The 23,694-nt window shown below is 44.6% G+C and overlaps 1 protein-coding gene and 1 non-coding gene across 4 annotated transcripts in view; both read right to left on the reverse strand.

Moving 5' to 3' along the window:
• Nucleotides 1-3,556: 3,556 nt before the first annotated feature.
• Nucleotides 3,557-23,694, reverse strand: part of DSP (desmoplakin) — a 41,670-nt gene continuing 21,532 nt past the window's right edge. The window contains exons 9-24 of one of the 3 annotated variants that reach the window (XM_068557596.1): nt 22,260-22,355; nt 21,816-21,941; nt 21,120-21,272; nt 19,807-19,961; nt 18,871-18,997; nt 17,894-18,095; nt 17,413-17,639; nt 16,584-16,750; nt 16,005-16,143; nt 15,283-15,476; nt 14,054-14,216; nt 12,881-12,964; nt 12,214-12,321; nt 11,525-11,623; nt 10,259-10,756; nt 3,557-7,465 (exon numbers count right to left, since the gene is read on the reverse strand). In XM_068557596.1, coding sequence (XP_068413697.1) covers nt 4,253-7,465; nt 10,259-10,756; nt 11,525-11,623; nt 12,214-12,321; nt 12,881-12,964; nt 14,054-14,216; nt 15,283-15,476; nt 16,005-16,143; nt 16,584-16,750; nt 17,413-17,639; nt 17,894-18,095; nt 18,871-18,997; nt 19,807-19,961; nt 21,120-21,272; nt 21,816-21,941; nt 22,260-22,355 — 5,751 coding nt within the window. In that variant the 3' untranslated portion in view covers nt 3,557-4,252. Of the gene's footprint in view, nt 7,466-8,461; nt 10,757-11,524; nt 11,624-12,213; nt 12,322-12,880; nt 12,965-14,053; nt 14,217-15,282; nt 15,477-16,004; nt 16,144-16,583; nt 16,751-17,412; nt 17,640-17,893; nt 18,096-18,870; nt 18,998-19,806; nt 19,962-21,119; nt 21,273-21,815; nt 21,942-22,259; nt 22,356-23,694 lie in introns of all 3 variants that reach the window. The other 2 variants (XM_068557595.1, XM_068557593.1) reach the window with 2 other exon arrangements.
• Nucleotides 12,725-12,828, reverse strand: LOC137774293 (U6 spliceosomal RNA). Its single transcript, XR_011075822.1, has one exon. It is a non-coding gene; the product is annotated as a U6 spliceosomal RNA (small nuclear RNA).

Here is a 23,694-nt window from a genome sequence, read left to right on the forward strand (position 1 = left end):
AACAGGGAAGGGCCCCGGGAAGGGCGGGAGACGTTCTGTTGAGAAGTCTCTTCCGTCCCTTCCCGACGTCGCTGCCTTTGTAAGGCTCGTGGGTGCCTTTGCGCTTGGCCTTCCCTGAACGGCGTTCCCCGCCCCACCCCAATTAAAAAAAAAAAAAGGCTTATATCTACAGAAAAGTTTAAAGAGTAAGTACGATGAGCATTCGCATAGCCGTTCTCCAGTTCATTAACTGCTAACATTTGGCCTCTCTCCCACCGTGTCCATGCACACAGCCCCGCACACTGATTTTTGACGAATTATTTGAGAGTTGCGGATACTTCACCCCCACAGACGTCCGTATGCATCTCCTAAGAATAAGGACATAGCCCGACATAAGCACAATACATGATCAAACCTAAGAAAATTAATAATTTCATAGTATCATCTAACATAATTCATATTCAAGTTTCCCGAGCTGCCCCCCAAATTCCTTTGATAGCCGTTTTATTATTTTTCTCAACCCATGAGCTATAATCGGCTCTTCTAATGCAGAACAGTCTTCTCCACTCTCCTCTGTAACTTGTCATTGAATTTTGTCCCGACTCCCCACCAGTTGTCTGGTAGAATGTTCCTCCTTCTGGACTTGTTAGATCTTCCCCTTACGACTAGATTCAGTGTAAGCATTTTTTGCAAGACGTGTGTACCTCTTTATCACACCTCATAGAGGACACATATCTTAGATTCTCCTGCTGTCAGTAATGCTAAATTTGATCACTCGGCAAAGGCGGTGACTGCATGGTTCCATTGTAACTGTACATTTTCCTCTTGGTATTTGGTAGGTAATCTGAGGGATGCTACTTTGAGGCCACGTGAACGTCCTGTTCCCAGCAAACTCACACAATCCTTCACTGAATCTGTGATTACTGATTATGTACCCGATGATTCTGTAACTGTCATGCTCCCACGTTTGTTAGTTGCCATTCTTACCACACCTTCATTTTTTTCTATCGTTTGTTTCACTATGGAATCACGGTTTGGTTTTTTAAAAGTCATTATTAAAAGTTTTAAAATTCGTTATTACATACTCCATTACCATCATAATTCTTTTTTTTGCAAGCAGAAAATGTGTGTGCAGAAATTATAAAGTGAATACAAAATACTGATATTTTTGAGAAAATTGAATTGGATCAAATCAATAATAAAAATTTTCCCATGGTTCCATGGACTTCTGAATAGTAAGATCATTGGTATTTGACATAGCCATAATGATGCTGTCCACACAAAGTGAACAATGCAAGAGGCATTTACTGAAGACTATGAGTATTTGTTATATGGATTCAGCCCATTAATAATCAATGTCCATTTCCATCCTGTATCCTGGACTTAATTTTTTTTTTTTTTAACCATCATAATTCTTGTTGATGCTCAAATGGTCCCAAGTTTGACCAGTGGAAACCACTATAACCACCTGTGTCTCTTTGACACATCCCTGTTAGTCCTCAAGTACTTCCCTGCTTTGATTAACCCAAGTTTACTCTGTACATTTCCTACCCAAGACCTGGAACCAGCCCTTCTGGTTTCCCCAAATGGTTTTAACTACCAGAATCTAATCCCTCTCATGTTTTGTTTTGTTTTTCAAGCCTGATGCCAAATCTTTGCTTTCCTTTGCACTTGCTTCCATCAGGCAGTATACAGTGGAGTATACTTTTGTGAACAACTATTCTCAAAGGCAAACAGCACAGTTCTCACACACACACACAAATAAAGGTGATAATATGGAAAAAGGCCAGTAGCTACAAGTGGATGTGTGGCGAGAAGCAGTCTATTCATACTCTGCCCACAGCATCCTTACTTTTTGTTTGCAATTACGTAGTTTGCCAAGCCTCCTGGAAAATGTGAGTCTATTTTTGGGTGTGAAGTGATGACTGTTGTTGAAATTTTACATATACAGTTCCCTTTTCTGTGGATGTACAGTATACGTGAACCAGATCAAAACTCAGCCCAGGTCAAGTATGCCCTCTCTCCAGGATCCAGCCCTCTCATTTCACAGCTTAATGACAACTCTGGCAGCAGCTTGGAGGGGGTGTACCATTTCAACCTGAAGAACTCCTTTCCATTGATTCATGTTAATCTGTCCAATCACCATTTTCCTAAAGAGGTCTCCTGACCCCTGTTCTAGGTTAGGCCTCTATTCTGGGCTGAATTCTGTGCCCTCCAAAATTCAAAGTCCAAACCCCCAATGTGACGGTATTTGGAGAGGTAATTAAGGTTAAATGAGGTCATAAGGGTGGGGCCCTCATGTGACAAAACTAGTGTCCTTCTAAGTTGAGGAAGAGATGCCAGAGCTCCTTCACTGCCTGTTAGCCCGGAAGAGAGCTCTCACCATAAACCAACCCCGGTGGCATCTACCTTGACCTTGGACTTCTGACCTCCAGAACTATAAGAAAATCAATGTTTGTTTAAGCCACCAGGTCTGTGGTATCTCATCACAGCAGCCCGAGCTAATGCAGCCCCCCCAGCTCTGGCGTAAGGATCCTCCTTCATTTCCTTCAACATAGTATTTCCCACGCACTTTCCTTCCTTTTAAACTACAAGGGCTATTTCTGTACCAGGTACTTCTCCCATTAGATCCACAGCTTCTGGACCATGTGTGGCACACAGAACTCAATATTCAGTGAATGAAATTAATAGCAAATCCTCCAAATTGGGAGGGGGCCAAGAGGAAGAAAAAGAGAGGCGAGGTAAGGAAGAAACGAGTGCTGTTTTCACCCTAAGTACCAAAAGCCCCCCCAATTAAGTTAAGGATTATCTAGAGTATGATCGTTTTTATTCTACACAATTAGCATTTCATTTGTCTTCCTAGTTTCTATTGTACCATCAAATGTGTCTGATTGTATTAATATATGCTTCTGATATATGAAAGTTGTCCCACTCATTGTTTTACATGTGTCTTCTGTACCCATCCAGACTGTACGTGCCTTGAAGTCAGGGTCTTATAAACGCTACTGAATCCTCATTGTACCCAGCCCAATACTAGACATAGCAGGCAATCAGTAAAGTATTATTAATTTAATAACAAATGTCTGAATTTCAAAAGTTTTCTTTGATCCAAAAAATAGGCTTATATTTCGTTGTCCTTCAACGGAGAAGCAAAAACTCTTCAGGAATGTTTCATAGATTCAAGGTCAATTCCTTCCTCTTTGGGGACAAAAATGCAACCATGTAGTTTACGGCTACCCACAATGGAATCTTAGCCACTTCATGTTTTTTGAAGGGTATGACAGTGACTTCTCCCCATGCTATGCACTGTCCAGAATAAGCCAGAAGTGGGTATTGACCTCTTGCCTGGCCTCCTTACACAGGCTTCTTTAAAGGACTCTACCTGGTACATAAATGTTGAAAAAACTACCTTCAGAAGACCAACTTCTAACAGGAATTCAGAACTAAAACAGTTTTTTAATGGTCTTTCTTAATAGGTATTTAGTAAACAGTTTCAGACACATTTTACAATAAACAAAAAGCTTCTGCTAAATGCCCTTGTGTGTATGAACATATTATTAAATCAAAACGCAAAAACTTCAAACGTCTAAAACTTTATTGCCAGAATAGCAAACTTCATAAAGACACCTTTTGGAAGTACATAGAAAATGAAAAGCAAAATAAACAGAAAACTTTGACCAAAGAACAGCAAAGATTGCTACTATCATGCACATACAGTCAAATTAATACCAAACCAAACAGGTACAATTAAGAGTATATGGGTCATGCAATCCAAGGAGACTCATTGCAAAATGCTTGGGTTTGAGGGGGATTCTTTGCTTGGCGGGGAGGGGGGGAATAGGGTAATTTTCTCCTCATACAGAAAATGGAAATATTTAGATGAGCTGCAGACTGATGACTACAAGGTCAATTTAATTTTTATCTCCAAGAACAGAAATCTGGATTATAGGCCATGAGAAGTTCAAGAAGCATCACTCAAAAATCTAAAGACAGAAGAGAAGAAACAAACTTTAGATTCAATTTGTGTTATCCTTACAACTGATTACTACTTCCTATGCACCACATCCAGTGTATGACATTAGTTCAGGTAAGCTAAGAAGATAAAAAGCCAGAACAGCCTTTACCATTTGATTCCCCCCATGGCTACATTTTCTTAAGCCTAGAAAGTTCTATCACTATCCTACAAGCACAAGGTTTTCTTTTTCTATTATTTAGTAAAGTGAAAATTCATATAAATGAAAGCCAAGGTCTAGCAACCATTTCCAGCCAACTACTAGTGCCCAACAGAGCTGTTGCTAACGGAGTAGGAGTGGGAGTAGGAAGAATTCCCCGTTGCATCGAAGCTTCCTCTCCGGGACCCACTGCGGGAACCGGATCGGGAGCCAGAGCGGGAGCCGGAGCGGGAGCCTGGGGCAGAAGACATGTTATAAGGGCTGGGCAGGCCCTTGGAGGAGACCGAGGCGGCCTCCAGAAGGTGCAGGCCGGTGATGTCTTCCACCATGGAGCGATTCATGGCATTCTTATAGGATATTTTCAGCTTGGTTTTGGGGCAGGTCAGGATCTTGCCGTAGCTGCTGGGGTCTTGCAGCCTCTGCGCTGCCCGGCCATCGATGTACCCCTTTCTGATGGCTTCTTCCATGCTTATCCTCCCTTGCACTTCGGGGTCAATCAGGCCCCCCGTGAGGTACTGGAACTCCAGGAAGCGCTGGCCGGCCTCATAGGGGAGCCACTTTTCTTTCACTGCCTCTGCTGCCGACATCTTCTTCTTTCCCTTCACGCCTTCAAAGCCGAGGAAGGCTTTCTGAGCAGGCTTCAGCCTGGTGGCCATATCCTGGTCAATCAGGCCCTGGGAGACGGCATCCTGGAGGGACAGCTTCTGCCCAGTGGTTGGGTGGATGATGCCGCCCGTGCAGGCCTGAGCCTCCAGAAGCCTCTGCCCAGTGATGCTGTCAACAATGCCCCGCTCTATCCCTTCCGTAATGGAGATCTTCTCCAGGTTTTCCGTGTCGAAGATGGCTGCGATGGGGCTTGATTCTTCCAGGGGTTCGGACAGAGACCTGCTCCTGATGGTTAAATTCCTGACGCTGGATACGGTGGAAATCTTGCTTAAGGACTCATGTCGCGAGCTGCTGAAGACATCTTCGCTGACGCCACTCCCGGTGCTGACACCATTCTTCAAGGAGATCATATCAGCAAACTGAGTGAGGCTGAGGCTGCCGTGCTGGTACTGGTCAAAGAACTTCCGGTCAATGAGGCCCTTGTCAATCGCATCTTGAATATCATACTGACTGCCCGTCTTCCTGTCTACCAGGACCACCCGTGTGGAGCCGTCCGATCCAGTGATGGTTATTTCTTCCCACTCGCACTCCTGCTCACACAGTTCTTTGAAGGTTTCATAGTCTATGAGGCCCTTCTTGTAGGCCTCCTGGACAGACATCTCCTTGTTGGTTTCCGGGTCAACTATGACCACTCGGCGCTTCCTGAGGGTATTCTTTTGTGATGTCTGCACCTGTTTCTTCTTTTCTTTCAGGGGCAGAAGACACAGCCCCGTTTCCTCATCCTTAATGCACCTTTCTTTCAGTTGCAGATATGTAAGGTTTTCCTCAGTGTTTGGGTCAAAGAATCCTTTTGTATCATCACTTGGATCCGAGAGAATCTCATTGAGCTCCTGATTGAAGTAGCCCCTCTTGTACGCTATGTCAACGGGCAGGCGGTGGCTTTCCTTCGGGTCGATGATCCCACCGGTTGCAATCTGCGCTTCCAACAAGCGAATGCCATGGCCCTTTTCGATGAGTTCCTTGTTCATGGCTTGGAACAAGGAGATGGTGTTTCCCGTTTCAGGGTCGTTGTAGCCGGTGACAGCTCGTTCCGCAGACAGGAGCTTCTCCTTGAACTCGATGCCCACCAGACCTCTTTTGTAGGATTCCTCCACCGGTAACCTCAAGTTGCTAACAGGATCCACCATGAAGCCAGTAGCTGCTTGCGCTTCCAGGAGCTCCAGGGCAGTACCAGGTCGAACCAAGCCAATTTTCATGGCCTCGTAAATGCCAAGCTTCTGTTTTGTGGTCTCATTGTAGATGCCTGCGATGCAGCTTGAACCCTGAAGGAATTCCTTAATTCTCTCACCAACCTCAGCATAAGAAATCTGACCTGATTCCAGTTCATTGACAGTGGATGGTCTCAATATACCGGAATCAACCAGCTCGGAGACGGTCACGGGTTGTCTGATTCCTTGGAAGGACATACTTCTCTTCTGTACCAACAGCAGAAGCAGACCGGTGTGCGGTTCGATTCTGCACCTTTCCCTCAGCTGTATGTAACTGACCTTCTTTTTGGTGACCGGATCCACGAAGTTCTTCTGACTGTCTCGGGGATCGTTCAGGGACCGATACAGATCTCTGTCAATCAGCCCACGAGCCAAGGCTACATCTTTCGGCAAAAAGACGCTGTTCACAGGGTCCACCACACCCCCTGAAGCAATCTGGGCTTCCAGCAGACGCATTCCGATTTCCCGATCAATCAAATTTTTCTTGATTGCTTCGGACACAGACACCGTCTTGCCCGAAAATGGGTCATCAAACCCAGTGATGGCTTTCTCTGCTGTGTATATCTGCTGGCGGTCATCGAAGTCGATGAGATCCCGAGCTATGGCGCTGTCAACAGTCAGCTTCTCGTTCCTGTGGGGATCAATTATACCACCAGTGGCCGCCTGGGCCTCCAGAAGCATGACCGTAGATTCTGGGGTGATCAAATTCTTTCTCTTGGCCTCTACCAAAGAGTACTTTTCCTTAGGGGAAGCGGAAGCTCCAGCGATAGCTCCTGCTCCCCGAAGGAAAGGCTGGATCTCAGAAGAAACTTCTTCCACTGACTTTTTCCCCTTCAGCAGTTTGTCCAGGGTTGTTTTGTCAATCAGCTGGCACTCGTACAGCTGCAACGCCGTCACCTTCTTCCTCAGTCCGTCAAACACCAGCTTCGAGGAGTCAACGGACCACTCGTACTCAGTCTGGGTCTCGCGGTGGGAGCCGTACGGGCGCTGCTTGAGTTTGTCGATTTCCCTCTGAAGCCGGGAGCGCTCTGTCTCCAGCTGGGACTGGGTCTCCCTGCTGGAATCTTCCAGCTTCCGCTGGCACCTCTCCTCGATCCTCTTGATCTCCGCCTGGAGCCTTTCAATCTCACTCCTAAGGCTGTTCTTCTCTCTCTCGCTCTTTTCTCTTTCGGACTCTATCTTCCTCACAACCTCCTCTTTGCGGGAACACTGCGTTTTCCACTGGTTCAGGTCATTCTGGATCTGCTGTTTCTCACACTCCAGGTGCTGTTTCACCCTGCTTTCTGCCTCGAGGGTCACTTTGGCGCGATTCAGCTCATCCTCTAGCCTCTGCAGCCTGGCCTTGTCTTGCTCCAGAACTTTGATTTTCACCAGGAGGCTCTCTCTCTCCTGCACCGCCTGAGAGCACTGATTCTTGGATTCCTGAATCCTATTAGATGCCTAGAATGCAAAAAAGAAAGAAATGGGAAAAAATAATGATGTGATCATATCACAGGACCATTATCATTTAACTTCTTTTCCCATATTTTAAAAAAAAGTATATTTACATATTGGCCCTTTTCTTTTCCTTGAGTATGCTGTTATTTTGTTATCTTACAAGTTCCTGAAAAAAATTCTGTAGATACATGTTGCCACTTTGATAAATGGCTTCTATACTTTCCATATTTTTCCACAGAAGGAAATAGGAGCAGCTGTAGACCTGGCTTACTCTTAATAGTAATTATGGTTTAAACACATATGGGGAGTTTTATTCCAGGTTATCCCACCTGCTGTACCTACATTTCACCTGTTATAGCTATACTCACATGTTTAATAAAGCAATACAAATCTACGGACATACACACACCCCTCACCCAGCCCCACACAAATATTGTCTACAGAAGTCAAACGTATTAGAAGTTAAAGAGGTTAAGTGTTTTAATTAGGGGTTAAAAGAAGAAAAGTCAAACAAAAAGAAACATATTAGGGCCACGATGAAAAGAGCACAGAATAACGCATGCAGAAAAATCACATAAGCAAGCAAGAAAGTGATTTTAAAACTGCACAGAAAACCCATTTAATGTGGCTTCTGTTCAGGAAAACTTTAATTACAAACGTATGTCACAGCTCACAAAGAGCCACCTTCTAGAAAACAGAGTGGAACATTGAGAGGAAGTGATCTCAGATGTCACACCCCAGCCAAAGTTCGAAAAGCAGAGCCAAGTGCGGGTTACACAGGGATGGGCACCCGATGTGGCAGTAGAAGAGACGGGCAAACTGCACTGAAATTACCCCGAAGCAGCGTCTGGATCAGGACAGACAGCAGCACAGCATCAAAAAGAAAAGCGAGACGTGTGCAAGCATCCAGCCCAGCAGCAAGAGCACAGCCCAGCTGGGAAGACTGTGGAGGGAATTAGTTGAGAGGGAGTGAAGCAGCGATCAAATATTTGTGAATACCTCTAATGCCTGCTTTTGGAATTTCTCAATTTCCTGTCTCAAATTTTCCCTCTCTCTCTGTAAATCATTAATCAGGCCCTGCAGCTCCAGGGTCCGGGCGTTGCTGATCTGCAGCTGGCTCCGGAGCTCCGAGATGGTGGCGTTTTGGTGGTGATCAGCCGCGCTACGGCTCTGCTGGAGGTCGTCGTACTCCAGCCGGAGGTTCCGCAGCTCCCCCTCAAGCAGCAGGTGCTCCTTGGTGAGGTTCTCGGTCAGCGACTGCAGCCTCTCGATTTCGATCTTGCTCTCGTTCAGGCTCCTGCTCTTGTCCTCGACGGCCTTCTGGAAGTGCTCGTTCCGCACCTGCGCCTGCCTGACGTTCTCCTGCTCCTGCAGCAGCTGCCGCTGCAGGGCCTCCACGTCGGAGGCCAGCCTACGCAGCTCGTCCTGGGTCCTCTGCTTCTCCCGCACGTGGCCGTCCAGCACGTCCCGCTGCTGCTGCAGCTCGTCCTCGCTCCTCTTCTTGACGACGGCCGCCTGCTCCAGCTGCTGGGTCAGGCTGGTGACCTTGATGGCCTGCTCCTTCAGGGACCTCTGCAGGGTCTCCAGCTCCTCCTCCAGCGTCTTCCTCCTGAAGGAGTCCTCGGAGGCCGCCCTCTTCAGCCACGTCAGCTCCTCCTCCACCTTCTGCTTCTGCAGCTGCAGCTCCTTCAGGGAGCTCTGGAAGCGGGTGGCGTCCTGCTCCTTGACGGTCCTCTCCTGGGACACCCGCTCGTAGTCAACCCTCAGGCACATCAGCTCCTGCTCCTGCGCCTTCAGTTTGCCGATCGTCTCTGTGGCGCTGCCGTAGGCCTTCTGCAGCTCACACTGCGCCCTCTGCCACTTGGCGTTTTCATCCTCCAGACACTTGCGCTGCTTTGCTTCTGTCTCGCACAGCTGCTTTAGCCTCTCTATCTCCTTGTTTTTATCCTGGATCGTCTTGGCGGCATCATCCAGAGACTGCTTGTACCGCGTGCTCTCTTCCACCCGCACCTGCGTGACCTGCTTCAGCTCCACCTCCAGCTGCTGCTTCCGCTGCGACATCTCCAAGCCCGTGGCCTTTTGCTGTTGGACGTTCTCTTCGACCCTCCTGAGGTTCTCCGTGGTCTGGGCTAGAGCGTTCTTCAGCTTTGTTACTTCTTCCGAGAGGCTCCGGTTTTCCCTGGTGAGAGTGTCTATCTGGGCTCGGTAGCCGCTGGTGTCCTCCTCCTTCTTCAGGGTGAGCTGGTGGATGGTCGTCTTGGTGATGTTGATCTCCGTCTCGAACTGGTTCTTCAAGCTGATGATTTCCTCATCGTAATTGTTCCTTACCTTAGCCAGTTCATTCTCATATTCCCAGCGGCGCTTGGCCTCCTCCTGAAACTCAGCTTTGAGTCTTTTGATCTCCTTGTTTTTGTCCTGGATGGTCTTGGCAGCCTCCTCCAGGGACTGCTTGTGCCTGGCACTCTCCTCGGAGCGCTGCTGGATGACCTGCTTCAGCTCCATCTCCAGATGCTGCTTCTTCTGCAGCATCTCGGAGCCACAGGCCTTCTGCTGCAGGGCATCCTCTTCTGCCCGCCTCCGCTGCTCCGTGGTCTGCAGGATGCTATTGGTGAGCCGGACAATCTCATCCTTCAGATCTCGATTCTCCTTTGAGAATCTATCGAGCTGGTTTCGGAGATTTTTGGAATCATCCTCTTTTTGCATGGATATCTCCTTGATGGTAGTCTTTGTGATGTTAATCTCTGTTTCGTACTTGTTCCTTAAATTACTCATCTCCTCATTATAGTGGTTTCTTACCTTTGCCAGCTCACTTTCATATTCTCTCTTCCGGGTACCCTCCTCCTGCAGAAGAACCCTCAACCTCTCTATCTCGAACTCCTTCTCCTTGGTGGCTTTCTCATACTCCATTTTCTGCCAGTCAAGGCTCTCCTTCTCGCTCTGCCTCGCCTTCTGCAGCTGGTCATAGTCGTTCTTCTGTTGATCAAACCTGTCTTCCATGGCTTTTCTGCTTCGCTTTTCATCCTCAATCTCGTAAGTCAGCCGGGTGATCTTCTCATTGAGCTCTTTGATTTGGCCGTAGCACTTGTCTAGATTTTGCTTGGCTGACTTGCCATCCAGCTCAGCCTGTCTCTTCAGCTCCTCCAGGCTCACAAGCTTTGCTTTGAACTGGGAACACTCCGCCTGGTATTTCTGCAGGTTCTGATCCAGGAATTTGTTCTTACTGCAGTTTTCAGAGTTGGCGTCTCGGCACAGCCTGAGCTCCTCTTCCAAAACTTCGATCTTGGTATTTTTCAGCTGTGGAAGGGAAATCAGAGAGCGTGTTGAAAGAAAGACGCCTCACATCATAAGAAAGAAGTGGTACTTCCTCCCCCCCCCAGACCAACGTGCTTTCTCATTTCCTGTTACACACCTGCACACACACAGACAAGCACGCACACACGAGCACACATGTAGACACTGATACAAGGCAAAAGCTACTGGACAAAAAATTCAAGAAATCTGTATTCTTGTCATAATCCTTCCGTCAACTGCTTGCGTGATCTTAGTAAGGGCTCTACCCTCTCTGAGTTTCAGCTTCCTCATCTGTGAATGAGGGAATTTCTTCCAAGACCAAAAGCTTATGATTTCCTAAATTATGTTTCCTTTATTTCCAGGTATCAAGTAAGTTTCCATATAAACTCAATTCGAATATTAGAAATGAGTAAGTTAAACAATAACTCGACATGGAAAATTCAAATCCAGCTAGTCCTGGATGTTCTTCTTAATTTAACACAAAGAAAGAAAGAAAGCAAATTCCTTGACCAAACATTAAATGAAATTACTGGGGGTTATGGCAAGGTAAAATAGCTATAATTTTGAAAATATTACCTGAGTGCGTTCCGAGCAGTGTACTGGAGAACAGGACTGACACATGATTTATGAATAAACTATATTATACTAACTGTTTAGAGGAAATACAGTTTTACCAATGAGTATGTCCAAATTCATGTTATAACGAGGCAGTAATAATTAAGTTCCATTCTATTTTCTTTTTTGATCCTCCAAGGAAATAAAGTAAATTACCTTCAGATCTTCCAAACTCTTCAGCATCTCACTTAAGAATCTGTAATAGTCTCCGGACCTTGTAAGAAGTTCTATGTACCGAACATGGATATCTGCAGCCTTGGAGAAAAGAAGTGCAAGGAAAAATCAAAGGTATTGCATTCAAAAGAAGTCCTATGCAAGCTGACCAATTCTGTTTTCTAAAACAATCCAATAGTGAAATTATATTTTAAAGAGTGAATTCCCTTCTTTCACCTGTGCTAATTCCAAAACCCAATAAAAGAATAAAGTGCAATGAAACAAAGGGCCAAAAACCTCACATTTCATCCTCATCACTCCAGGGTGTTCCCCCTAAACCATCTGATGGGTGATGTTCTCTGACACCTTTGAGAAGAAGTTGTCTTTCAGAAATCGACTGGATATTTTCCACTCTTTAAATGCCCCCCTCACTAAACCCAGAATTTAAGCCCAGTTTCTGCAAAGATTCTACTGTATGAGCAATAGTCCCAGACTTCTCACTGATCATTCCCTAAAATGCATTATGCTGATGACTTACACTAGAGAGAGGATAACCTATTAAACCTTTTTGAATGGATACCCTATAGCAAGAGATGAATTCAGGGAGGGTAGGGAAGACAGGAAGGGGACAGGGAAAAGAGAAGATGCAGAGGGAGGGGCGAGCTCTAAGAGATAGGTAATGACATATCTACCTCTTGCATAATCACCCCAGAAGGAGACTGAACGATGGTTCTCTTGACAGGTATGTTCAGTAGAGTTTCCAGTCCTGAGGTGTATGACGCCAGCTGCAGTTCATAATCCTGCAGAATAATAACGTTTCAGAAAAACATACTTAATTGACTTAAAAGGAGTCACTGATGGCTACAGTTCCCCAGCTTTAAATCACCAAGCTGTACTTCTAATGTCCAACCCCAAAGGCCATCACGTGCTGCTAGTGTCCAAGCATCATATGACACTATTAAACCAAGTAGCACCAGTTTATATGCAAAATGGAGATCTCTGCACACACCCCCAGTCTAAAGGATGAAGACCGGCCCATTCCCGTAGATATTGCCAATGTATAATCAATTCAAGCTAATGGATAACAGCATTTACAGTCTGTTCACGAGAGAACATATAAAAACCATAATCGCTCTCCTCAAGAAGTCTGTAATCTTTAAAGTGAATCAGAAAATAATGTAGTTAATAATATTCTTTTATAAAAAAAGTATGGAACACTTCATGGATTTGCATGTCATCCTTGCACAAGGGCAGGCTAATAATCTCTGTATCATTCGTTTTAATATACGTGCTGCCGAAGCAAACACGGTTAATAATATTCTTGATGAAACATCAACATTCTTTGTGAAACCAACATACCTTAATTGAATTTGCACAAAGTTCGGCAATTTTTTGTACTTCTTCTGATTTGTCTCGTTTGCCACTTATATCACTGTGCAAGTTCTATATAGAAAAGGAAATATTTACAAATGTTAAAATGTACACATATTTTAAAATAAATGTTTTTTTCACTCTTTAACCACTGTAACTTGTTTTTTTTCCCTCAGTTTATGACTACATGTTCAGACCCCATCGTCTCACAGTTAAACCTTGGGAGATGAGCAAGTTTTCTAGTCAGAAACTAGAAGAAAGATCTTCAACTTCTTATGATCTAAGAGGTTACTATCTGGCCGGCACTCTCTTCTGGTCCTATCACCTCAGTTTATAAAGATACTTTACTATGACGGTCGTTACATTATTTCCATGTTCACAACTGCATTTCTTTGTAAATATCTCAATTGCTTTTCCTCTGGACACTATTTAAGCATTCACAAAATGGACTAGTAATAGTAAGTATTTATCATTTCATGAAAAGATACATGCATCCCCATGTTCACAGCAGCAGTATTTACAACAGCCAAGAAATGGAAACAACCTAAATGTCCATTGACAGATGAATGGATAAAGAAGATGTGGTATATAGACACAGCTGGAATACTACTCAGCCATAAAAAAGAATGAAATAATGCCATTCGCAGCAACATGGATGGACCTAGAGAGTATCATACTAAGGGCAGTAAGTCAGAAAGACAAAGACAAATACCATATAATATCACTTATCTGTGGAATCTAAAATATGACACAAATGAACTTATCTATGAAGCAGAAACAGACTCACAGACAGCAAGAACAGACTTGTGGTTGCCAAGGGTGGCAGGGGGAAAGGATGCACTGGGAGTTTGGGGTTAGCAGACATAAACTATTACATATAGAATGGACAAACAACAAGGTCCTAGTGTGTACAGCACAGGGAACTATATTCAAGATCCTGTGATAAACCATAATGGAAAAGAATATGAGAAAGAATGTATATATATGTATAACTGAATCACTTTGCTGTATACCTGAAACTAACACAACACTGTACATCAACTATACTTCAATAAAGTTTTTAAAAAATGTATCACTTTAAACCTAAGTACTGCTATGAAAACCAGAGGAAAGTACAGCTTACACCCAGTGACATCTATGCAATGACAAATTGCCTTATACCTTCTGCTCGTTCAAAAATCGCATGACCGTGTTGGAATCGCCAAACTTCATGGATTCTAAGTTATCCTGGCAGCGTTTGGCATCAAAGAGCCATTTGCAGAAAGTCTGATAGTTATCACGGTAATTCCTCAGTTGCTTGATTTGTTTCTCCAGGTCCCATAATCTGGGGCAAACAGAGATAATAAAATTATTTAATATTGCTCTCACTCCGCAAAAGTATTTAACACAGAGTTACCCGATGACCCGGCAATTCCACCTGGCACATACTCAAGAGAACTGAAAACATACATCCACACAAAAAATTATACATGAATGTTTGTAGCAACACTTTTCACGATAGCCAAAAACTGGGAACAACCCAAATATCCATCAGTTGATGAAAGAATAAACAAAATGTGGTATAGCCATACAATGGAATATTATACCGTCATAAAAAGAAATGAAGTACTGACACGTGCTACACCATGGATAAACCTGGAAAACATTATGTTAAGTGAAAAAAAACAGTCACAAAGGACCACATATTGTATCTTTCGATTTATAGGAAATGTCCAGAATAATTGGCAAATCTATAGAGACAGCAAGTAGAATGGTGGCTGTTTGGGGCTGGAGGGTTGGGAGGAAATGGGGAGGGACTGCCAGTGGATATGGGGTTTCTTTTTAAGGGTGATGAAAATGTTCTAAACTTAGATTGTGGTGACGGTTACACATTCTGAATATACTAAAAACCAGTGACTTGGACACTTTTGGTGGGTGAGTTATACGGCATGTGAATTATGTATCAATAGAGATGTTTTTAAGAAGCACTGCTAGTAAAATAAACTACAAGCAAGATTCAGGAGATGTTTTTAAACCCTCATTTGCAGTAAGGCATTTCTTTTGTATAAGATTTAATTTTCACAAACTTTTGGAAAACGCTCCCTCAAAGGAGCTACTCCTTCCAACAGTTGTAATAGGAGTTTACAGGTCACGAAAGAGCTGGATCAATGGCTTCCATTATTTCCCTAAAACCTGAAGCGCCTCTGACACAGGTTGGTTCAAGCTTGGCTACTGGATATACTCTCTTCCTGTTGTCAACAAAGCTGCCCACAGCCAGTGCGTGAAGAGAGCTCCCAGGATGCTGAACTCACACACAAAACAAAACCACTGTTTTTTATAGTGATGACTTCAAGCGACATTATCTTGGGAACAACCAAATGGGAAGAAAGTGTGGAAGGAGGTTGGCACACCTGTAGTCTATCTGTTTATCGATTCTTTGCCAGCGATCTGTCAGCTGTGTGACTTTTTCGCTGAACTTGCCCAGGTCCAGGTCGTAGAGTGGATACTGCTGTGAAGTCTGGGAGTAGATCTGCTGGGCTTTCTGCAGTTCTGTCTTCATGGTGGCCAACAAGGACTTCTTCAAGTTCAAGTCGTTTTTAATTTTCTGTCACAGGAGGAAAAAAAAAAAAAAAGTACAAATTAACCTCATTCCCACTTGATGCTACACCGCAAGGAAAATATACCTACTGATTGCATCTCCCTATATTTATGCCAGTGACCTAGTTCCTTGTGCCGACTCGTTAAAAAAAAAAAAAAAAAAAAAAAGAGGATTCGATGTGTAAATTAGTTTGAGAAATGCTACATCATCACACTCCATTCCGTTCCTGAAAAATTATAAAATCTATTAACCTATTAAAGGTTCTGAGAAGTACTACAGTACCAGCTTAACTGTGTTTAACTCGCGTTCCCCAGACTAATCTCACCACGAACGACTTTCTCACATAGGTCCTGCCAACACGCCCTGGAAAACAGTGTTCTAGAGATAACGGCTGATGTCAACCACGTGTGGCCAACGAAATCCAGTAATCCTCCAAACTCATGAAGACTTAGTGAAACTCTACCACCGGGGACTGAGTAGTCCTGTATTCTTTCCCACAAACCGGGCCGCTCGCTGTTCAACCCTTCTCCTTACCTTCAGTCCACAGCGGTGAGCATCCACTTTATCCAGATCCAGGCAAACTGTCTCCTCTTCAGTAAGCCTGGCTTCGTAAACCTTCAGCATGTCTTCTGTCTGGAGAATGGCCTGCAGGAGTGCTCTCACCATACACAAGCTGTCAGGAGCCAAAGAGGAAAATAAAATTGCCGGCGACATAATTAGACTTGGAAACTCTCTTGGGCTCTTGCCACTCTTCATAAAAGGGAACAATATTAAAGCAGATAAAAATTTACTCTGCTTATTTTATAAGTTGCGGAGCAATACATTTTTTCCCTCTTTCATGACTCAGAACACCATCTTGCATCAATGGAAGAAGTCTAAGTTCTGGCCTTTAGAGGATGCCTTGGCTGGAAGAGACAGTTCAGAACAATGGGATTGGCACCCGAGGCTGGAGGACCCTCTCTCAGAAGCACAGAAGAATGTGAGTGAGGCTCCAATGAAAAGAGAAACCATAAGGCAACAGCTCCAGCAACCAGCACATAAGGCAAATGAAGTCTCAGAAAACGAAGCTTGAGAAAAGCCAAATATCTTGAGGTCAGTGTCAGTCGCGTTTACCTATTTAAGTAGCCGTCTGTAACGCCATTGATATTTTCCAGTTTCTGAAACAATCCAAATACCTCATTCTGCAAATAGCAATATTTTTCCGAACCTCTGAAGTTAGCTAGCATGTCCTTCAGCTGGTTGAGAACTTGAGCAATTGCTTGAGAATCATTCTGTAAGCCCTGTCCAAAAAGAAGGGAAGCGCTTTTGATTTAGCTGTATGCTTCTCACCGTCATTCATGTCCTCAAAAGGCCCACAAAATGTGAACAACTCAAGTGAGAGTTGACCTTTCATGTCCTTCATCAGAGAGGCCTTACCAGCACTGGGTAAATGTGACCCTCTTCCTTAGAATATATACCTCGGAGATCCCAGTGCAGTGCCCAGGCCTGGCTGAGCGGAAGAGATCGCTGAGCTTGACACTGAAACACCTGGGCTGCAGTCCCAGCTCGGCCGACGGCTTGCAGCTCTTACCCCACCCCTTACTGTCTACAAGTAAGATCATTCTACCTGTCTAGCCCACATCATAGATTGTTTCAGGCAGAAGCCAAATTAATGTCTGTGAAAACTTTCGAAATCTACAAAGCACTACATTGCAGAAAAGGAAAAACACTGCAGCCAGACTGAGCGGCCCACAAACTAACAGCAAAGGTGGTTTAATCCCCAGCCTGGTATCTTTCCACAGATTCGGCAGCATGGGAAAGAAAAAAGGAAATTGTGCCAGAAGCCTCTTTTCTTGAAAATGAAGGTTTCTTGCCTATAAATATTTAAACCAGGAGGTCTTTACCAGTTCACAGTTAAATATAAATATACCTAGGATCAAGCAAAACCTTAACAGATACCTACCTTTAGCTCGTTTATTTTCACTGTGATGTGGTGCGAACACCCTTGATCTGCCAGAAGGACGTTTTTAAGGGTCATTCTGCTCTCACAGAGCTCCATCTGCCTGCGAATCTTCTGGAGCTCTATCAGCAACCACGTTTCCCGCTTGTCATTTTCTCTGTTGGTTTCAATTACTTTATTATGGTTGACAGCTTGGCAGGAACCAAGATGAGTGATTTCAGTTGTGGTTACTGTAAAAATGTTAGGACCACAAAAATCAGAGACTTCTTGGCTAGAAGGGCGCAAGGCCTCAAAAAACCATCCATGCTGCATGAAAAGTGTCGCTACTTCCTTTGATTTGGTTCTGAAAACCTAGCATCTCAATGACTTTTGATATACGATCTTGCAAAGAAGTGATTCTGCAACTAGTTTTTGGCAAACTACGTACTTTCTTTTGAAAACGGCATGTACGGTGGCTGCAAAGAAGGACTGGCTCTAAACCCACCTGTCTGGTGCTGGGGGTGGCCGGAGAGCTGGATGACCAGGGTCTGGTAATGCTTCTGGGCGTCCGTGAACTGGGTCTGTATTTTCCTCTTGTCATCGTCTCCAAACACCTCTGAGCCTTGGCTGTCTCTGATGAACTCTTGGTAACGTAACTCAAGGTCAGATATTGTCTTCATGTAATCTTCCTGCCGCATCGTTTTCAGCTGGAAATAAACCAGGCGGGGCGTGTTTCTTGGCCCCAGAGCGTGGCCAAGAAAGCTTCCCGGGAAATGCACTACTCTGGTGGCGCTTGAGGCAACGCCCCTCAAAGACCCCTTAAGACAGAAAAGGTCTTTGATGATTTAGAGCTTGCGCCTAAGAACCATAGCAGTGGGTTGTCAATTTTCTTCTGCCTATGGAATTTTCTTCTTCAAAGGAAATAGGACTCAGAAGCCCCAAATGTCAAGCAGATCACAGCAAAGCTGCTCTGACTGAAAAGAGTTAAAGGGGTAAAGGGAAGCCCCAAACTTACCCATTCCCTGCCCCTCTCCGCCCTGCTGTCCCTGTCATCCCAAAGGACTCCCTCACCTGGATTCTTGGGCCACTACCTGAAAACCACTGATCTAGGGTAACTAATGCTTCCAAGAATTCAATCCCACCTTTTACTTCTGTGCTATCCAGTCAATAACTATGCCCTCACTTTCCATTACATCTAAGGAGAGTGGGACCCTGAGTATCACAGGACCTCATGCCTTTCCTACAGGGACTTCTGGCTTGTCCGGTAACTTTAATTAGTACTTCTGTTTGTCTCTTAACCGGCCGGGTGCGAATCCCTCCCATCCTGTGTTGGACGGACTAGAACCTCTAAGGAAGGCTCAGCTGACTCTCTTGTTGACGCACAAAAGCATCAGCTGCACAGCTAGTTTTGCCTGGTAGAAACTGCACTTCAGGGAGCAGCTGGGGGGCCCCTCCAGGCAGCGGGTGGTCCTGAGGACGTACCTTGGCGATGGTCATGGCCTTGATCTTCTCGATGTCGATCATGCAGTAGTGCCAGGACACCAGGCTCTTCATGTTAATGTAGAGCTGGTTCCACAGGGCCAGGATGGCTTCATAGTACTGCTCGATCCTAGGAGGCGCAGAGGGAAAGCACGCTAGCCCGGCTCTCCAAGTTCATCCCAAACGGGAAACCTGGCCACGCTCCCCCGATGGCACAGAAAACTCAAAGGAGAACTAACAGAGCAATGGGTGAATGGGGCATTTGCAAAACATTCAACATTTCAATGGATTTAGACTAATACCCAAAAGTACATTCTCAATGACCGACATGGGTTTCGATACATTGGAATCATTTTGGTCAAAACAGGCTGTACAATTTGTGGTTGTTGGGTTGTTTGTCAACAACTTTTTAATTGACGGAGGTCTGGCGCCGTGCAGGCAACAGTGAGAAATGGGTCTCGGGTCACAGAACGCCTGCTGGAGCTTGGAAACAGGCTCATTGGGCTACTCTCACCCCACCCTGAGCGGGCTGAAGACTTCCATCATAAAAGGTTTGGAAGAATCTCCCCTGGACGGTCTGTCAAATGAATGCGCCACCTACTGATGGCCAAATATTGATGCTGAGTGCATTTTCTATTTGTGGCTACAGGCCAAACTACTGACTGTCTAAAAGGCAGAAGAATTTCGAAACAACGTCTTTAAGGTGCATGGCCAGAATGAGCTCCTCTACTGTCAGACATTCTTTTTCATCTTCCCATGATAACCACAGTATCTGCAACATAAAACCTCAAGACAACGCAAAGGGACCTTCACCGGGTCCCCCTCTGGGGAGAGGTGACAGCAGTAAGGAGCGGTGTGTCTAAGTGTCTTGGATCAGCGTCTGCCCTATCTCTCCCCACCCGCGTTCATGTCACGGCCAGAAGGAAGTTCAAGACGTACTTGCTTGAGATGTCCACGGCCAGAGGGTTGGGCGGAGGAATGATGAGGCCCACAGAGGGCACGAGCATGTCCACGCCCCCCGGGCCAGTCACGTGCCACTTGCTCCGTTCATTATTGTCCTTCAGGATACACTCGTCCCCTTTGTGGACGATTTTCTGCAAGGCAAGCAGCACCGTGTTTGGCTTTATCCACGAGCCCACATTTTTATCTTTTTGCTCAAGAACAGAAGCAGCAGAAGCGACCATGTGCTGTTTCAGCTTTGCTCTTAGTATTTTTTGCCTCAATTGAAGCTGATCTTGACACAACCCAACACGACTGATGCTTTAAATAAGACAGGTGAGCCTACAAGGTGTGTCTGAAGGGAATGAGGTAGAGTGACTTTCCAGGGGACAGCCAGGGGAGTCCCCCGGTGAAGTGAGCAATCCTTTTGTAAAGCAGAAACTCACCCCCTGGCTTTTCTATTTTTGTTGAGTTTGTGTTTTATATCGTAGATTTCAATGTGTGGCAGTCACTTGTCTCATTCATTTGCTCTTAAAATTGTTAAATAAAAACAAAAAAATTTTGGTATCAGGTCCCCCGAAAAATAACTTCCTAAATTAACTCCAGCATCTAAATAGCTTCTTAAAATGGGTATTTAAAATATGCCAACTATCTTAACTACTAAAATGTAACAAGTTCGACATGGAGGTATTTCAATCTCCCTTTAGATTTCTTACTTCTCTCCACCCAAGTTATAAAACCACTTCTGCGTGGTAGAATAAACTCCATTGTTTTAGAACGTCCATCTCACCAACTCATCACATTTTTTATTCCTTAAGTCCTCCATAATTTTTATAAGAAAATAGAGCTGTGGGAATTACATAAATAATGACTAAAAACAAGTCATCTTTCTATATAAATGTTTGTATTTACCATTGAGCCTACAGAACTGATGTGCTCGTTTAATGCATAAAATCCGCAATGACATTCCCTTTACATGCAGCATAATGGCCACGTTTCTCTTTTTTTTTTTTAATTTCAGAAATTTAAAGAGGGATCACAGATGCTAATTGCATATTGGAAGAAAAGAAGGCTTAAGCCTTAAAATAGAATTAGAATAGTTTAAAAATAACTATTGTCCTACTTATTTGCAACTATCATACAACTCAGAACAAAAATCACTGCATTTTTTCAACAGCTTGCCACTTTGTATACAAAAGAAAGACATTTACTAGGGTACTCACTGAAACCTAAATTAAATTCTGCCCTGGACAAAAATCCATCCGTAAAGAAAGGGACAACTTTGGCAGCATTCTGACTAGCCGAGTACACACCTGGTCCTGTTTGTAGTCACAGAGAGCCCTGACAATAATGGGTTTATTGCTTCTGTAGTCCGGGTTCCGAGGTTTCAGCTGCACAATCCTCTTGGACTTGTTTACCAAGTTCTGCACCTGGCGCCTGTTTTCAAGGATTTTCTCCCATTCTTTCTGCAATTGCAAATAAAATCATACTCGAACATAGATACTCTCTGAAAGTGAGATAAAGACCTTCAAACGGCATTACTATAGCTATCATGACATTACAAATTAGATAGCGCTGTAGCTGCATCAGCTGTAAAAAGCCACCAATTCATCTGTCGGCAGGGACCACAGGTACCTTTCATAAGAAGCCACTACAGAGGCAACACAGCCATGAATTAGGTGGGCGGGAAAGAATATCGCTTTGCAAAAAGGCTATGCTGACAATATGTGAAGTACGCTTTTCCGAAGGGATTTTCACGTTACGTCATCGGTGTTCTCTCCGGTTTTGTTCTGAGCACCCGTAACTACTGAAGCAGAAGTAACGTGCCACAGCAGCTGATCGCGCAAAGAAATGTATTTTGAGAAAAGCCACTGAAAATGAAGACAATGCTTGCTTGAGCTTTGGGTACTCATTGCTCTATAGAGCAGTACAAATCCAGATAATCTGAATTGAGTCGGTGGGCGCATTTGTTTTATTCCCGGGTAAGGGCCTGGGGTCTGAGACAGTACCTCCAACACCTTGATCTGCTCCAGCAGACACTGCAGGGGCATGTTCTTGTCACACAGGTACTTCTTCCTGGCGCAGTCTTGGAGGCTCTTCAGGTAGGCTTCCGTCGACTGGGCCTCTTCAAAAAACTGTTAAGGATGCGGGTGACCCCGTGTCAATTAAAAGCAACTCAATACGCGGCATCACCTAGTATTTCAACTTCAAGGATTATCTTCCCTACGAGTCTATCTGATAGGTGGTTAAAGGAAAGAATTACAGCAGAAAGTATATTAACTTATGTGACAGCAAGAATGATTGGTGACCAATCTGTGCTCCTCTAAACTAAAAACCAATAAATAGTATCCACGCCGTAGCGTGAAGACTGTTTTCAGCGCTTTTTCAGACACATTCGGAAGAGAAGCTGTGAAGACCCAAAAGACAATTAAATGATTACTAGGTATAAAAACCTGAAAGTAGGCGGCATTTTCTTTGAGATGGACATCAATGCATTTGGTGATCTGAAGAATCCAGCTCCACTGTGTCTGGAGAGTATCCATATATGCCTGAAACAAGAAAACAACAGCTGTCTCTCCACCATTCAGCCATAGAGAGGCATCCATTATTCCATAGATAGGTGAGCCTGAATGAAAACCATGAAGCATTTTTTATCTAATTCCAAATCAAGCAAACTTTTTTCTAAAAATTGAAACCAGAATTTCCCAACAGGGAACTCTTGGTATGGTAGAAATTAAATTTTAAAACCAATTTTGGGAATTCCCTGGCGGTCCAGTGGTTAGGACTCAGCGCTTTCACTGCCGTGGCCCCGGGTTCAATGGTTGGGGAACTAAAATCCTGCAAGCTGGGTGGCCAAAAAAACAGAAAAAACCCAAAAAAACAACTTTAACAAATGGATATAATTAGGAGTATTAGTCAAAATATTCATCCAAATGGCATGGCTACTGACCAATCAAAACAGAACAATCAGAACAGGGATAGCACTGGGGCACCAAGCCCTGTTCCTGTACAGCTGCTAGATCATGCAGAGGTCCAAGGTGAAACACAGCAGGACACTATGGTCCTTGCCCCCCATGTCCTCAACCTGCCTTTTGTCCGTGGAAAAACTTTAGCCAAAGAATAAGTTTAATCAGAGAAGTGAGAAAATGCAGAAACAAAGAAACAGTCCAGCAAGACTAAATAACAATAGTTTATTCATTAAGCTTAGTCAAGGACCTTTAGTTCCTCCTCAAGGGCTATAGATAATATTCTGAACAATATCCTGTGAGCTGTCTAATAGATACTGAAACCCACACCAGGTGGAAGAAGTGAACTACATGATGACCAGACTGTAGCCATGACATAAGCTGCCACAGTTCTAAGAATTGGCCTCAAAGAAATGGGAACAAACCGACCCTGGAACTAAAGACTAACTGCACTTGAAACAATCAAGATGACGCTGATCAGACCGCGGCATGACTAATTTCAAGACGACTGTCAGAGCTGACTGTGCTGTTTCTACAGGCAGCCCCCTACCCCCATCGATAAAAGCTCTTGCCTCGGGATTGTTAAGTGGGGGGAGGTGGCCTTTGGACAGGTTGCCGGCATCCAAAATAAAGCGAACTTTCCTTTCCACCAACCTTGCCTCTTTGTTAGCTTTTGAGCAGCAAACAGCTGGACCCCCCCTACTTTCGGTTACAAAGGTACCTGCCATGAAGAGGGCCTGTGGGGGATGAAGGCAGTGATGCTTACCAACCGATACGGAAATATCTGGATTTTTTTAAACAATCAAAATGGTCATACCAGCGCTACCAGCTAATGTCAGCCTTGAGCACAGCCCACAGATGGCAGTCTAGGGCAGAGGTCAGCAAACTACAGCCCAAGGGCCACATCCAGGCCACCACCTGC

Source organism: Eschrichtius robustus, chromosome 12, assembly GCF_028021215.1.
Source record: "Eschrichtius robustus isolate mEscRob2 chromosome 12, mEscRob2.pri, whole genome shotgun sequence".
Taxonomy (NCBI): Eukaryota; Metazoa; Chordata; class Mammalia; order Artiodactyla; family Eschrichtiidae; genus Eschrichtius; species Eschrichtius robustus.